The following is a 14,782-nucleotide window of genomic DNA, read 5'->3' on the forward strand; positions in this document are numbered from 1 at the left end:
TGGCGAGTCCCATTGGTGCAGCCAGCAAACACTTCAGGGTATCCACTAGATGCGGGCACGGCCACCGCCCAGGTTCCCTGACCTGGACAGTCACTGGGCGCGCGCGGCAGGAACTGCTCAAGGTCTCCGCCCCAAACCTTCCCGGGGACAGACAGACGGCCTGGAGACGACTCTTTTCCCGGAACGGTGCCTGCATGCCCGCAGCCAGGCCTGGACCGCGGCCTCCTGCCCAGGAATCCTCAGCTGGACCACGGCCCCCTACAGAGTCTAGGAAGAAGCTTCTCGCGGGGCCGAAGATACAGCTGGTGAGGGCGGAAGTGGTAAGGCTGACGTGGCCCGGGCAGCTCTCCCGATTGCCGGGAGGGCACCCGGCCGGGGGAGAGGCTCGGTGATCCTTGCGTGGACTCCGGAGCTGAGCCGGGTGTCCCGCTGCACAAAGCTCATAGGCGAGCACTTCACTAAGCCGAGTGCGAGGGTCCCTCATGGTGTGACCTCAGTCTCTTCGATCAGGCACAATGGCGGCCCACCCTACGGAGGTCGGTCGTCAGGTCCTCAACAGGCCGCCGCTAGTGCGCCGCTCTGGGGGAGACCCCAGCTGGAGCCCAAGGGCAGCTACGGGGCTGCAGAGGCTTCTGGCGCTGCCTCGGCCAGCCCTTCCCGCGCCGTTTGGACCCCGGGTCTGCAGCGGGAAGGTGCAGGAGGTGCGAGGCCACGTGGCGTTGTCATGGCAACGGAGTGAGGCGCGGGGAGGTTTGGGACAGGCAAACTGAGGGCGAGGGGAACCTGGGTCAAGGACAGAAGAGCAGAGCTGCAGCCCAGTCTTCGGGATAGAAACGTGGTGTGGTGTGGTGTGGGGGTCAGGAGGTAGCTGTCTGAGGGAGGGTCGGAGAGGCCAAGGGGAGGAAATGCAGTCATCTAGCTCGGTCAGTTCAAAAGGCTGACTTGGGACGTCATGAGTTGATCCCTGGTTTCCATAACCTCAGGACTCCCCCAAATAGGTTCCACTGCCTTAAGGATGACAGTCCTAGGACACCCTCGAAGTTGGAGCTGTCAGTGGCTGCCATTCCTGATGCTGCTGCTGAGCACAGGCCATGAACCAAGGGTGGAAGGTGTGACACACTACAAGGCCGGTGACCCTGTCATTCTATATGTCAACAAAGTGGGACCTTACCATAACCCTCAGGAGACTTACCACTACTATCAGCTTCCAGTCTGCTCTCCTGAGAAGATACGTCACAAAAGCCTTAGCCTGGGTGAAGTGCTGGATGGTGACCGAATGGCTGAGTCTTTGTATGAGATTCGCTTTCGGGAGAATGTGGAAAGGAGAATTCTGTGCCACATGCAGCTCAGTCCTGCACAGGTCAGCCTCTCCACATTGGCTAGAACTTATTCCTCCCTCCCAGGGACTAATAACAGTGCATCACATTTATGGTTTTCAAAGCATCTTTATGGAAATTATCTGACTTGATTTCAACTACATGTGGCAGGCAGGGCAGGTGGCATTATTTGCATTCAGTTGATGAAGAAACGTACTTGCTCAAAGGTTACTTTTTCAAGACTACATGGATAGCGAATTGCAGAGCTGATATAAGAGCCTGGGACTCCTGATTCCAAGCTTCTCTGTTGGTAATAAGCTCCCAAGTCACTACTACACAGTTACTTCCTTCCATACTTACCTCTCAGCCCTTAACTGGCTCCTTCACACTCTGCCTAATCTTCCCTCTCATGCTATTTTCACTAGCAAATCTTATATTAGGACACTTTTTCTTTAGCCCTTCTTATACCTTACCTCTCCTTTTTCTAGGCTGTAACCCTGTCAAACTTTTTTTTTTTTCTTTTCAGAAACCCAACATAGTAGGGTCTAACCCAGTAGTTCTGGACAGGGGGCAGTTTTGTCTACCAAGAGACATTTGGCACTGCCTGGAAGTATTTTTGATTGTCACTATTAAGTGGTACTACTCTAGTGAGAAGAAGCCAGGGAAGGGAAAGCCCCCATCAACAAATGATCTAGCCCCAAATGTCAGTAGTGCCGAAGCTGAGTAACCTTGCTCTAACCCTGTGACCAGGGGGAGGCCTTGTCTGATTCCTGACTTGCTCTTTGTAGGTGGAACAGCTGCGCCAGGCCATCGAGGAATTGTATTATTTTGAATTTGTGGTGGACGACTTGCCACTCCGTGGCTTTGTGGGCTACATGGAGGAGAGTGGCTTCCTGCCTCACAGCCACAAAATAGGACTCTGGACCCATCTAGACTTCCACCTGGAATTCCATGGAGATCGAATTATATTTGCCAACGTCTCAGTGCGAGATGTCAAGCCCCATAGTTTAGACGGGTTACAACCTGATGAGTCCCTAGGCCTTACCCACACCTACAGTGTGCACTGGTCTGAGACTTCAGTGGAGCGTCGGAGTGACAGGCGCCGTGGTGATGATGGTGGTTTCTTTCCCCGAACACTGGAAATTCATTGGTTGTCCATCATCAATTCCATGGTGCTTGTGTTTTTACTGGTGGGTTTTGTGGCTGTCATTCTCATGCGTGTGCTTCGGAATGACCTGGCTCGGTACAACTTGGATGAGGAGACAACCTCTGCAGGTTCTGGTGATGACTTTGACCAAGGTGACAATGGCTGGAAAATCATCCATACCGATGTCTTCCGTTTCCCTCCATACCGTGGTCTGCTCTGTGCTGTGCTTGGTGTGGGTGCCCAGTTCCTGGCCCTTGGCACTGGTGAGGTGATAAAAATTAACCAGGGATTTTTCTCAAGGGTTAAATGTTAGTAGGTGATTTGTTCCGAAAAGATCTGCAGATCTGTCTAAGGTGAGGGGCAGACCTAAGGGTGGGGTGGCTCTAGCAAGGACATATATATTTCTAATTGTGAGTTTTCTGGACAACAGAATTGGGGGATAGTGTCTTGCTGGAGGCCTTGGGTATGAGAGAAGGAGGCTGATTCCTCTGAAGTTGCCAGAGGAATACGTGAGACCTAACACAGATTTTCCACTACCACCCTGCAGGCATTATTGTCATGGCGCTGCTGGGCATGTTCCATGTGCACCGTCATGGGGCCATTAACTCAGCAGCTATATTGTTGTATGCCCTGACCTGCTGCATCTCTGGCTACGTGTCCAGCCACTTCTACCGGCAGATTGGAGGCGAGCGTTGGGTGTGGAACATCATTCTTACCACCAGTCTCTTCTCTGGTGAGAACTGGCCCTTCCATGGTGGGTGCATCCTAGAACCTGGGATAGAGTCGGAGTGAGGCTTCAAGGGAATGAAAATCAGCAAAAAACAAACAAACAAACAATAAGAAAACCATTCAAAAGACAAGAATGCATTTATTTTGCATAGTTAAAAATTATTAAGCCCTTAAAGTGTTCCAGGCAGCATAGTAAGTACTCAACATGCCTTCATCTCATTTAATCCTTACAATAACAATATGAAGTAGGCAATATTGTCCCCATTTTACAGATGAGTAAGTTGAATTTCAGGCTGGTTAAGTAACCTGCCCAAGGTTACACTCCTAAAAAGTAGTGAGCCAGGTTTTAGACCCAGGCAGTTCAACTCTAGAGCCCATATTCTCAACCATTACACTGAAATAACACCCTGGGGTTTATTTTTGGAGACTCCCCTTGCCCTTTTCTTTTTTGTTTTCTTATTTTTGAGGTGGGCTACTCTGCTCTAGCCTTTAAGCTGTCTTGTCCTTTCAAAGGCAGTAGTAGTTGGCATTCTAAACATTTCATGTCCCCAAAGCTAAGGGTCTGATTTATATTCCAACACATTTAAGGTTGAACTGAGGTTTTCTGAAACCAGGGCCTAATCCAAAGGAATGTTTCATGCTAGGAATCATTGATGCCTCAGCAGAGCAGGCCCTTGGAGGCAGGTGGATTTGTGTCACTCTTAGATCCTCATGTAAAGCTGCCTTTTTTTTCCCCACAAAAAGATTTTATTTAATTTTAGAAAAAGGGGAAGGGAGGGAGAAAAAGAGGGAGAGAAGCATAAATGTGTGGTTGCCTCTCATGTGCCCCCATCCAGGGACCTGGCCCATAACCCAGGTATGTGTCCCTGACTAGGAGTCGAACCGGCAACCCTTTGGTTCACAGGCCGGCACTCAATTCACTGAGCCACAGCAGCTAGAGATGTAAAGCCACCTTGGTCCTTAATGATAATGGATAGGGGAGGGGTATCGGTAAGACAAGGGACAAGAAGTGGGATGTGAAAGGCTGGCACCTGTCTGGGAGCAGGATTTTTCACTCCTCTCCCCTTTAGACCCAGCCTGAGTGGGTGCCCCAGGGACGTAGTGCCTAGTACTAACCCTCCTCCCTCTGGGGGCCCATCCTTGCAGTGCCTTTCTTCCTGACGTGGAGTGTGGTAAACTCAGTACATTGGGCCAATGGTTCGACCCAGGCTCTGCCAGCCACCACCATCCTGCTGCTTTTGACTGTTTGGCTGCTGGTGGGCTTTCCTCTCACTATCATTGGAGGTATCTTCGGGAAGAACAATGCTAGCCCCTTCGATGCACCTTGCCGCACCAAGAACATTGCCCGGGAAATCCCGCCTCAACCCTGGTACAAGTCTACTCTCATCCACATGACTGTTGGAGGCTTCCTGCCTTTCAGGTATCCTCCCTTTATCCTATGGCCATCACTCTCAGGTTCCTGCCTTCAGCTTTTCCTTTCCCCACTCACCCTATGTACCCTAACCTAGTGTCAGTGATAATCTCTGGTTCAGCCGTACCATTAAGAGATCACTAAATGGAGCCCTGGCCGGGTAGCTCAGCTGCTTAAGAGCACTGTCCCAATACACCAACATTGCAGTTCGATCCCCAGCCAGGGCACATATAAGAAGCAACAATGAAGGCACAAATTAGTGGAACAACAAATCGACATCTCTCCTTCTACAATCAATAAGTAAAATTAAATTAAATTAAAAAACCCTTCCATTAAAGAAAAAAATCACTAAATGGTCCCTCCTTTCTCTAAGTAGGAATGAGCTTGAAACAGTTCAAATGTGAGGTGTCTCACTTGTAGAGGCATTGCTCCTTTCACCATCTTCCTGGTTTGACTTGAGTGTCTACAAATGCTATATGGGATAAAGCCCATTTGATTACTTGTTCAATTTGTTGAGTACCTCTCAGTGGCAGGCAGATAATACAATGGGAAATAAAACAGACAAGATCCCTGTTCTCAACCTATCAAAGATGTTCTGAAAATGAAATCAGCTAATCATAGGCAAAAGAAACCCCAACAAGCCAGGAACTCCAGGACAGGGAGTGGACTGGACCCACTCACCACACTGACCCAGTAACATGGAGGGGTGCTGGCAGTGCACAACCCTTTAATGCAGTTTCTTTTCTCTTCACAGTGCCATCTCTGTGGAGCTGTACTACATCTTTGCCACAGTGTGGGGTCGGGAGCAGTACACTTTGTATGGCATCCTCTTCTTTGTCTTCGCCATCTTGCTGAGCGTGGGAGCTTGCATCTCCATTGCGCTCACCTACTTCCAGTTGTCAGGGGAGGATTACCGCTGGTGGTGGCGATCTGTGCTGAGTGTTGGCTCCACTGGACTCTTCATCTTCCTCTACTCAGTCTTCTACTATGCCAGGCGCTCCAACATGTCAGGGCCTGTACAGACAGTGGAGTTCTTTGGCTACTCCTTACTCACTGGTTATATCTTCTTCCTCATGCTGGGCACCATTTCCTTTTTTTCTTCCCTAAAGTTCATCCGTTATATCTATGTTAACCTCAAAATGGACTGAGTTTTGGGTGGCAAAACTACTGCTCTTCTCTCCCTTTCTTCACGCTCCATTTCTTACCAACATCTCTTCTGATTGACTGAATTGTGTGACGGTATTGTTGCCTTCCCCTTTGCCCTTTGGGACTCCCTTCCCCCGGGGAAGTTCCGGAAATTATAAATATTATATAATAAGTATATACTTGAACTTCTTAAGTTGCCTTTAGTTTTGGTCCTTATTTTTCTTTTTACAATTACCAAAATAAAGCTTATTAAGAAAAAGGATCCTATAGTTGGAGGGTTTGGTCTGGATATAGGAACTCAAGCCCTGCCGTTGCACTCGGTGTCCCTTAGGAAGCCGCGTCGGCCGTGGAATAAACGGAACTCGAGTTCTCCACCGAGCGTGGGCTGGAGGAACCTACCTCGCCAAGGAGTCGTTTCCACGGCTCAGCTGCGCTCAGCCCAACGGAAGTCGAGGAACTGGAGCTCTGTGCAAGAAGCGAATTGAATCATCCTGGCGACAGGAGGTTTGCAGAGCAACGCCCTTTCCGCCGGAAGTGGGTTTCAGAGCTTCCACGTGCTGTGCCTCCCAACTCTCGGCCAAGTAGCGGCGGCTCGGCTGCCGCCATGGAGCCCGCGGGCCTGGAGCTGATCCTGCGGGAGCTGCTGCTGCCGGACACCGAGCGCATCCGCCGGGTACGGGGGCAGGAGAGGCCAAATCAGGGCAAGTGGGAGGTTGCGGGAAAGGCCCAACTCTAACTCCCGGCACCCCCCAGGCCACCAAGCAGCTCCAGACCGTTCTTAGGGACCCCGCCGCGCTATCCGCGCTCTGCGACCTGTTGGCCTCGGCGGCCGATCCTCAGGTGAAGCTCCTGCCCCTCCCCGCTGAACTTCCCACAATACGCCACTGGTCGAGCCCTCTCTCTTGCCCGGACGGACCTTCACATGCCTGCTTCCTGGTCCTAGATCCGTCAGTTCGCAGCTGTGCTGACCCGCAGACGACTGAGCACCCGCTGGCGACGGCTGTCAGCTGAGCACCGAGAGAGGTGGGCAGGGCCGAGGGCGGGACAGGGCGGGGCCCGGCTGAGATGGGCAGGCAGAGGACCAAACGCCTGCCACGTGTGTTCCAGCATCAAGTCCCTGGTTCTGACGACCTTCCAGAGAGAGACAGAGTAAGTGCCCACCCACCTCCTCTCGGATCCTAACTGACTCCACCCTGATACCCACTCTGGGTTTCTGCCTTCTCATCCATCTCCATACTGGGAGTTGGGGGCAGGGACTTCAGTTTTAGACCAAGGGTAGGGCAAAGATTCTAAAGCTGTGTTGGCTAAAGTTCTTGAGAGTGGGCTGTGATGTTCTGTCAAAAAATGAAACCGAAATTCAGTCTGAATGAACGTCAGGCTCACCAGATTATATACCATCATGCTATTGATTTCCCTTTGAGCCTCTATCTTCTATGTCCCAACTTGGCAAAGACCCTGTTCCACCACCTGGAAGTTTCTCTCCTGATAACCCGATGGAGGCAGGGCCAGCATGTGCAGGGGAGGGTACTGGAAGGTGATTGGGGGCCAGGGGAATCTCTCTTGTTGCAGGCACACCGTGAGCCTTAGCCTGGCCCAGCTCTCCGCCACGATTTTTCGGAAGGAAGGCCTGGAGGCCTGGCCTCAGCTCATGCAGCTTCTTCAGCACAGTACCCACAGCCCCCACATCCCTGAGAGAGAGGTACTGTTACATGGTTGGCAGGAGGGAGGGACAGAGAGGCTGGATAGACCATGTATGCTTTTCCCTCTCGTCCCCTTCTCCTGGACAGATGGGGCTTTTGCTGCTAAGTGTAGTGGTGTCCTCCCGGCCTGAGGTCTTCCGACCCCACCACCGGGAACTTCTTCGGCTTTTGAATGAGACCCTTGGTGAGGTGGGGTCTCCTGGGCTTCTCTTCTACTCTCTGCGCACTCTGACCACCATGGCCCCTTACCTCCGCACTGATGATGTGGTGAGATGTGGGCCCTCACCTTCCCTGGCTCCCTATCCTTGGGCTGTTAGGTCCTTACCCTTGCAGGATACAGAGCTACTTTAGACTCTTTCTCTGCCTGTTGTCCTTCCTAACAGTTGAGAAGGGAGAGTGTGGGTGGCTGTGGCTAGACTCCTGCATCAAGGAAGCTGCCAGCTTCTGGGGCCTGAGAATAGACTGCATTTTGCTTCCTTGATTCAACTCATCCTTTGTCGTCCAGCCTCTGGCGCGGATGTTGGTTCCCAAGCTTATCATGGCCGTGCAGACTCTGATCTCTGTAGATGAGGTGAGGACGTTTGGGCAGGAGCTCTGTTGGAAGGAGGGTGCAGGAGCATCCAGCCTGATCCACTGAATAAGAGCATGGTAACCCTGTGACTTGTCTGTCTGACAGGCAAAGGCTTGTGAGGCCATGGAGGCCCTGGATGAATTGCTGGAATCAGAGGTGCCTGTCATCACCTCCCACCTCTCTGAGATCCTCACATTCTGCCTGGGGGTGAGCCTGGGGTAGGCACAGCCCCTGCTGTTTTTTCTGTATTTTCCTTCCCTGTTTCTGATTCGCCTTAGTCTCTGAGCAGGTGGCTAGAAACACAGCTCTGGGTGATGCCGTGCGTGTACGTATTCTCTGCTGCCTCACTTTTTTGGTCAAAGTCAAGAGCAAGGTGAGTGTCCTCTGACACACCCAACCCCACCTCCACCCTCATCTCACACGTGGGGCTTTTTGACAATCTTGGGATATTCAAAGTACCGTAACTAAGATGTTTAAGACTTTTTCTGGCCTTACCCTGGCTCCTGGCTGGGAGGTGAAACTTGCTATTTGTTAGACTCCTTTATGGCCTGAAAGGCTGGGATTTTTCATAAGTCCATTTTGGAAGCAGATTTTCAGGGACATCTTTCCACCCTCCCTCTCAAGGCCTTACTGAAGAATCGTCTCCTGCCCCCCTTGCTGCACACCCTTTTCCCCATTATTGCTGCCGAGCCCCCCTTGGGCCAGCTGGATCCAGAGGACCAGGATTCAGAGGAGGGAGATCTGGAGATTGGACTGGTGGGAGAGACACCCAAGCACTTTGCTGTACAGGTGGGACGTGGGATAGGCTGGGCGGGGCATTAGGTGGCTATAGGAGGTTGGGGGGCAGAGTTGTCCAGCAAAGTTTCCCTGTCATTTTTCAGGTTGTGGACATGCTGGCACTACATTTGCCCCCTGAGAAGCTCTTTACCCCACTGGTAAGTATCTCCGTCTTTCTGGTGCCTGCTGGCCCTAACCCCAGGTGTGCATAGTCTCCTGAATGGAGGCCGTATGGGCCCTAGTGAGTGTGGAGGGCCTGTTGCCACAAGAGTGGGCAGGCTTGTGCTGGGGTTTCAGGAGAACACCCTGTGCTTCCTTAGATGCCCATGCTGGAAGAGGCCTTAAGGAGTGCAAGCCCCTACCAGCGCAAGGCTGGGCTCCTGGTGTTGGCTGTGCTGTCTGATGGAGCTAGCGACCACATCAGGCAGAGGTGTTTATTCCTGTCCTGCAGGGAGGGTGGACCATGGGATGAGAACCACATGACCCACAGCAGTCCTGGTCTGTGCTTGTCGTTCATGTCTAATTATTAATAGTGTTTGCCCTCTAATCTCAGAAGTGTTCTGATTTGAAAGATAAATGAAAGGCTATCCCAGCTGTCGGGACCAGGGGGTGGTACCGGGTGACAGAGAAAGCCTGGGGAAACAGGAGAACAGTTCAGCCCAGGGCTCTCGGTTCCTGCCCCTCAGACTATGTTCTCTTGTCCTGCCTCATCCAGACTGCTGCCCCCACTACTGCAGATTGTGTGCAAGGGCCTGGAGGACCCGTCACAAGTTGTGCGCAATGCCGCACTCTTTGCCCTGGGCCAGTTCTCGGAGAACCTTCAGGTCAGCGGGGCTGAATGTGGGTAGCCACCAGTTCCAGGGACCAGCTCCATGTCCTTAGGAGCCCCTGCTGCTGTTGGCACTGAAGTGTGTGCCTTGCGGTGGAGCTGACTCAAGGTCCACTCTCTCCCACAGCCTCATATCAGCAGCTATTCAGGGGAGGTGATGCCACTGCTCCTTGCCTACTTGAAGTCAGTGCCTTCCAGGCACACACACCACCTAGCCAAGGCCTCCTATGCCCTGGAGAATTTCGTGGAGAACCTAGGTAGTGAAGGCAGTTGAGGGTGCAAGGGAGGGGACAAAGCTGTAGCTTTGGCTGAAGGGGGCAGGATGTGCAACTCTTTGAATCACTGCCTATGGTGGGGAGGAGGGTGTGGTGGGGCCACAAGGAACATCAGCCTGGAGGCATGTGGACCCCCTAGAATGTAGAGACGTGGGTTGGTGGTTAGACAGGCACCCTTTCCCACAGGGCCTAAAGTGCAGCCCTACCTTCCGGAGCTTATGGAATGTATGCTGCAGCCTCTGAGGAACCCCAGCAGTCCCCAGGCCAAGGAGCTGGCTGTGAGCGCCCTGGGGGCCATTGGTGAGGAAATGGGGCAGGAGGCAGGGCATGGGGCTCACCTAGAAAGCCTAGCACCCACCCACCCACAGTTGGTTCTGTCCTGCAGCCACAGCTGCCCAGGCCTCCCTGCTGCCCCACTTTCCCACCATCATGGAGCACCTGCGGGAATTCTTGGTGACAGGCCATGAGGACCTTCAGCCTGTGCGGATCCAGAGCCTGGGTAAAGAAGGGGCCCAGGCAGGGTTCCCAGTGCCAGGGAAGGGCTGATGCTCACCTGGTGTTCACAGAGATCTCCCCCAGGGCAGCCGCAGGTGTCTTCCTTCTCACTGAAGAAGGCGTTCCCATTGTACCTAGCAGTAGGTGGGATTTCTGAATTACCTCCAGCTGCCACCTTTGGTCCCCAGGTCTTGGCCCTGCATTCCTCTGGCCCAGTTCCACTTCCTAGTGCTAACCAAGTCTTTGCCCTCACAGAGACTCTGGGGGTGCTGGCACGAGCAGTGGGAGAGCCCATGAGGCCCCTGGCTGAGGAATGCTGCCAGGTAGGGCTGGGCCTGTGTGACCAGGTAGACGACCCTGATTTGCGGCGCTGCACGTGAGTGAGCCCCCACTTGTCCCCACTCCAGCCCTCAGTCCTCTGGTTCTGGACCATAGGTTTCCCCTGGCTCCCCCATCCTGTCTGGCTATCGTAAGCAGAACTCTATAGCTTCCACCTGCCTCCACCAGGTACAGCCTGTTTGCAGCCTTATCGGGGCTGATGGGTGAGGCCCTGGCACCTTACCTGCTACAAATCACCACACTCATGCTGTCGTCACTGCGTTCCACTGAGGGCATTGTGGTGAGCAGAGAGGAGGTGGGCTGGGCAGTGTGGAAGCCCTGGCGGGGGATTTATTCTCCGGTCACAGCTGAGCCAGAGTCTGCACTCTGCCTCCGCTGTCCAGCCTCAGTACGAGGGCAGCAGTTCCTTCCTTCTGTTTGATGACGAGAGCAATGGGGAGGAAGAGGAAGAGCTCATGGATGAGGACGAGGAAGAGGAGGATGACTCAGAGATCTCAGGGTGCGGAGGGGTGCCATCATAGGCATGGTCAGAGGGACTCTAGCTGTGGACAAAGGCCCAGTGCCAGACTTGCTCCTGCTGGCCCCTGATTGTGGCTACCCCAACCTCACTCCAGGTACAGTGTGGAGAACGCCTTTTTCGACGAGAAGGAAGACACCTGCACTGCCCTGGGGGAGATCTCTGTGAATTCCAGGTGAGCATTGGCCCTTCCCTGCCTGGCACTGGGAACCCTGCCTGGAAGCCTCTTCTGCATGGCCTCGTGTCAATTCACAGTGTGGCCTTCCTTCCCTACCTGGAGAGTGTCTTTGAAGAAGTATTCAAACTTCTAGAGGTGAGTGGGTGATGGGTAGAGTTGGTGAGGTTCAAGGGTCAGGGGCCCTGTGTTCGCCCTGCACAGAGGAGGCACATTCCACCCCTCTTCATCCTGCAGTGCCCTCACCTGAATGTGCGCAAGGCAGCCCATGAGGCCCTGGGTCAGTTCTGCTGCGCACTGCACAAAACCTGTCAGAGCTGCCCCTCAGAACCCAGCTCGACTGGTGAGAAGGGCACCGGGGCGGGGCAGGTGCCTCTGGGGCCAGAGGGTGCATGGGAGAGGGGCAGGGCCTGACTGGGACATCAGCCAATCATGTCCCCAGCTCTGCAGGCCGCTCTGGCCCAGGTGGTGCCATCGTACATGCAGGCAGTATACGGGGAGCGGGAGCGCCAAGTGGTGATGGCTGTGTTGGAGGCCCTGACAGGGGTGCTGCGCAGCTGTGGGACCCTCACACTGCAGCCCCCTGGGCGCCTCGCCGAGCTCTGCAACATGCTCAAGGCTGTGCTACAGAGGAAGGTGAGCAGGGCAGGTGGGCTGCAGGCCCCAGGTGGAGATGGTCAGAGGCTAAAAGTCCAGCCCCCCCATACCCCCACCCCACGGAGAGGAGAAGGGGCAGGAGAGCCCAGGCTGAGCTGAACTACCTCTTCCTGCAGACAGCCTGTCAGGACACTGAAGAGGAGGAGGAGGACGAGGACCAGGTGAGAGCATGGATGCAAACACTGGGACCAGGCAGTGTGTCTGGTAGTCTCCACAGAGCAGGGTGGACAGTGCACTTGGGCTTGGCCTAGGTGAGCCGGGGCTGCTAAAAGATCGGTAATAGCTGTGAATGATACAGCCCTGCTCCCACTCAGGCAGAGAAGGTTCAGGACAGGCTTCCTCAAGGTGGGGATTCAGGATGGGCTTGGATTGGGAGTAGTAGGGCCAGGAGAAAAATCTGGGCTGCGGACAAGCCCAGCCTGAGAGGTGCCAGTCCTGTCACCAAGGGCAGCCCTCACGGGAACCTTTGGCAGTGGACGAGCATGTTGGGAGGTGCCACGGTCACAGATCGTGCTGGTGCTCCAGCCCCTGACCTGGCCCCACAGGCTGAATATGACGCCATGCTGCTAGAGTACGCTGGTGAGGCCATTCCTGCCCTGGCAGCCGCAGCTGGGGGAGATGCTTTCGCCCCCTTCTTTGCTGGGTTCTTGCCATTACTGCTGTACAGGACGGTGAGTGCTCATCATCTGGCTTCAAACGCCATTCCGCCCAAACCCCAACCCTCCATTCTGTTCCAGTCCCAAGCTGACTTGCACTCCTCTCCATTCCAGAAACAGGGCTGCACGGTGGCAGAGAAATCTTTTGCAGTGGGTACACTAGCAGAGTGCATTCAGGGCCTGGGTGCTGCCTCAGCCCAGTTTGTGTCCCGTCTGCTCCCCGTGCTACTGAGCGCCACCCGGGAGGTAGACCCCGAAGTGCGGAGCAATGCCATCTTCGGGCTGGGCGTGCTGGCTGAGCATGGGGGCCACCCTGCCCAGGAGTATCCTTGGCTTGCAAGAGTGGCTGGGGTGAGATTGGGAGAGTGTCCTGGGCTCAGGGATGGGAGAGTACCTTTTCCTTGACTCTGGACCAGACACTTTTGCAAGCTGGTAGGGCTCCTGCTGCCCCTGCTGGCACGAGAACGCCATGATCGAGTCCATGACAACATCTGTGGGGCACTCTCTCGCCTACTGATGGCCAGTCCCACAAGGAAACCAGAGCCCCAGGTGAGGGATGGGGGTATGAAAGAGTGCTTGGAAGCTAAGGAGAGGACGGGGCAGGAGACCAGAGCCATCTATGTGTCCAGGTGCTGGCTGCCCTGCTGCATGCCCTGCCACTGAAGGAGGACCTGGAGGAGTGGGTCACCGTAGGGCGCCTCTTCAGCTTCCTGTACCAGAGCACCCCTGACCAGGTAACCTCCATGCTGGAGCCCTCAGAGATTAATGCTCCCTTCTCAGAGAAAGGCAGAGTTGGCATCAGTTGTAGCTGATGCAGAGTGGCAGTTTAAGCTGCCCTTTAACACACCATACTCTGCTTTCTTATTAGTCTGCAAGGATTGGCAGCCAGGCCTTTCATGTGAGAAAAATGGCTTTCTCTCACCACATAGCATTTTTCCGCAAGGGGCCTCCATCCTGTCTGGCCACGTGCATCCCCTGGTCTGAGCCAGAAGTCCCAGCTTCCCTAAGCTGATTTCCTAGACTAGGGCTCTCTCAGGCTGTGCTTTATGGAGCCTGGGTACAGGTGTGGCTACCTCACGTACCATCCATTACAATCAAAACAGTCTTTCTATTGGGTTTGACTGCACCGAGTGGCTAGGTTTGGACTTATGTCCCTGTGTCCCTGTGTCTTTCACCTTTGTCATGCACCTTCATGGTGGTGCTCCTGAGTGTCTGGGATTTTGATCTTGAGGTCATGACTTCAATCATCTTTGGTCACAATCCCCTGTCCTCGGCCCCTATGCCCCAAAAATTATCATGATATTGTTTCAGGGGTCCTTCTCATGTTTCACAGTTATCTTAGATTCTTGTGAATTAGTATCAGGTTAAAACAGCCCTAGTGGGGGACTCTGCCTCTCCGTGGCCCCTCCCTAGTCCTAAAGGTCTCAGGGTTGGTGCTGCCTGAGCCAGCCCATCTTTTCCCACAGGTGGTAGATGTAGCTCCTGAGCTCCTGCGCATCTACAGCCTCATTCAGGCTGACGACAAGATCCCACCAGGTGAGGGTGGCGGTCGTGGGCAGGTGGGCAGGACGGGGGGGGGGGGGGGGGGGGGAGGCAAGGAGCAGTGTAGCTCAGAGGGCCTGGGGCAACTAGGTGTTGCGGACCAGTCCTCCCTGGATCTCTCTCTCTCCTCACCCCACCCAGACACCAAGGCCGCACTGCTGCTGCTCCTGACATTCTTAGCCAAACAGCACACCGATAGCTTCCACTTGGCATTGGGCTCACTGCCTGGAGACAAAGCTCAGGAGCTCCAGGCCATCCTGGGCCTCACCTAGACTGTGGGCTGCAGCTGGGCCAGAGAGAACAGCCTGACCAGGCCCAAAGACCACCACTCAGCCCAGTTCCTCCTCGTGTCTTACCAAAGATTCTAGAGACCAAGCCCAGCTTGCTGCTTTATGGGGCTGCTGTCCCTGGGGCTGGATCTGCTATGCTATGGGACAATACAAATGGAGTCATGACAGCGTACTGTAATAAAGGCAGTTCATTTTCTGCTTAAACAGTAG

General features: G+C 54.1%; 2 protein-coding genes and 1 long non-coding RNA gene across 7 annotated transcripts; 2 read left to right on the plus strand and 1 right to left on the minus strand.

Annotated features, from left to right (window-relative positions):
- Positions 1 to 3: 3 nt before the first annotated feature.
- TM9SF1 (transmembrane 9 superfamily member 1) lies at positions 4 to 6,011 on the plus strand. 5 transcript variants are annotated; one of them, XM_045191973.3, is made up of 6 exons: positions 4 to 320; positions 999 to 1,360; positions 2,105 to 2,726; positions 3,011 to 3,196; positions 4,339 to 4,612; positions 5,358 to 6,011. In XM_045191973.3, the coding sequence occupies exons 2-6, from the start codon at positions 1,016 to 1,018 to the stop codon at positions 5,749 to 5,751; spliced, it is 1,821 nt and encodes a 606-aa protein (XP_045047908.1). In that variant the 5' UTR covers positions 4 to 320; positions 999 to 1,015; the 3' UTR covers positions 5,752 to 6,011. The 5 variants fall into 5 exon arrangements, with proteins under 5 accessions (XP_045047908.1, XP_045047913.1, XP_045047892.1 ...); XM_045191978.3 differs by having other exon boundaries at positions 4 to 305; positions 984 to 1,360; XM_045191957.3 differs by having other exon boundaries at positions 4 to 305.
- On the minus strand, positions 3,312 to 6,284 carry LOC139441041 (uncharacterized). Its single transcript, XR_011651431.1, has 2 exons — positions 6,149 to 6,284; positions 3,312 to 5,617 (listed from the first exon to the last, which is right to left on the minus strand). It is a non-coding gene; the product is annotated as an uncharacterized lncRNA (long non-coding RNA).
- Positions 6,285 to 6,353: 69 nt separating this feature from the next.
- IPO4 (importin 4) lies at positions 6,354 to 14,778 on the plus strand. Its single transcript, XM_024556382.4, has 30 exons — positions 6,354 to 6,422; positions 6,503 to 6,589; positions 6,693 to 6,772; positions 6,857 to 6,898; positions 7,319 to 7,448; positions 7,537 to 7,716; positions 7,955 to 8,020; positions 8,126 to 8,227; positions 8,310 to 8,393; positions 8,645 to 8,809; positions 8,902 to 8,955; positions 9,118 to 9,227; positions 9,513 to 9,621; positions 9,754 to 9,883; positions 10,088 to 10,201; positions 10,287 to 10,400; positions 10,652 to 10,772; positions 10,904 to 11,015; positions 11,119 to 11,234; positions 11,350 to 11,427; positions 11,508 to 11,565; positions 11,665 to 11,770; positions 11,870 to 12,063; positions 12,201 to 12,245; positions 12,630 to 12,755; positions 12,855 to 13,063; positions 13,157 to 13,289; positions 13,370 to 13,474; positions 14,207 to 14,276; positions 14,424 to 14,778. Exons 1-30 carry the CDS (start codon positions 6,354 to 6,356, stop codon positions 14,552 to 14,554), a joined length of 3,240 nt encoding a protein of 1,079 aa, XP_024412150.3. The 3' UTR covers positions 14,555 to 14,778.
- The last annotated feature ends 4 nt before the right edge of the window (positions 14,779 to 14,782 follow it).

Source organism: Desmodus rotundus, chromosome 7 (genome assembly GCF_022682495.2).
Source record: "Desmodus rotundus isolate HL8 chromosome 7, HLdesRot8A.1, whole genome shotgun sequence".
In the NCBI taxonomy this organism is placed as follows: Eukaryota; Metazoa; Chordata; class Mammalia; order Chiroptera; family Phyllostomidae; genus Desmodus; species Desmodus rotundus.

Excerpts from the sequence above, each read along its gene's own strand:
- TM9SF1 (XM_045191973.3), top strand. The coding sequence starts at position 1,016 with ATGACAGTCCTAGGACACCCTCGAAGTTGGAGCTGTCAGTGGCTGCCA. Across the intron at positions 2,727-3,010 it reads GTTCCTGGCCCTTGGCACTG|GCATTATTGTCATGGCGCTG; the intron begins GTGAGGTGATAA and ends ACCACCCTGCAG. Across the intron at positions 4,613-5,357 it reads GGAGGCTTCCTGCCTTTCAG|TGCCATCTCTGTGGAGCTGT; the intron begins GTATCCTCCCTT and ends TTCTCTTCACAG.
- IPO4 (XM_024556382.4), top strand. The coding sequence starts at position 6,354 with ATGGAGCCCGCGGGCCTGGAGCTGATCCTGCGGGAGCTGCTGCTGCCG. Across the intron at positions 10,773-10,903 it reads CCTGATTTGCGGCGCTGCAC|GTACAGCCTGTTTGCAGCCT; the intron begins GTGAGTGAGCCC and ends TGCCTCCACCAG. Across the intron at positions 11,771-11,869 it reads CTCAGAACCCAGCTCGACTG|CTCTGCAGGCCGCTCTGGCC; the intron begins GTGAGAAGGGCA and ends TCATGTCCCCAG.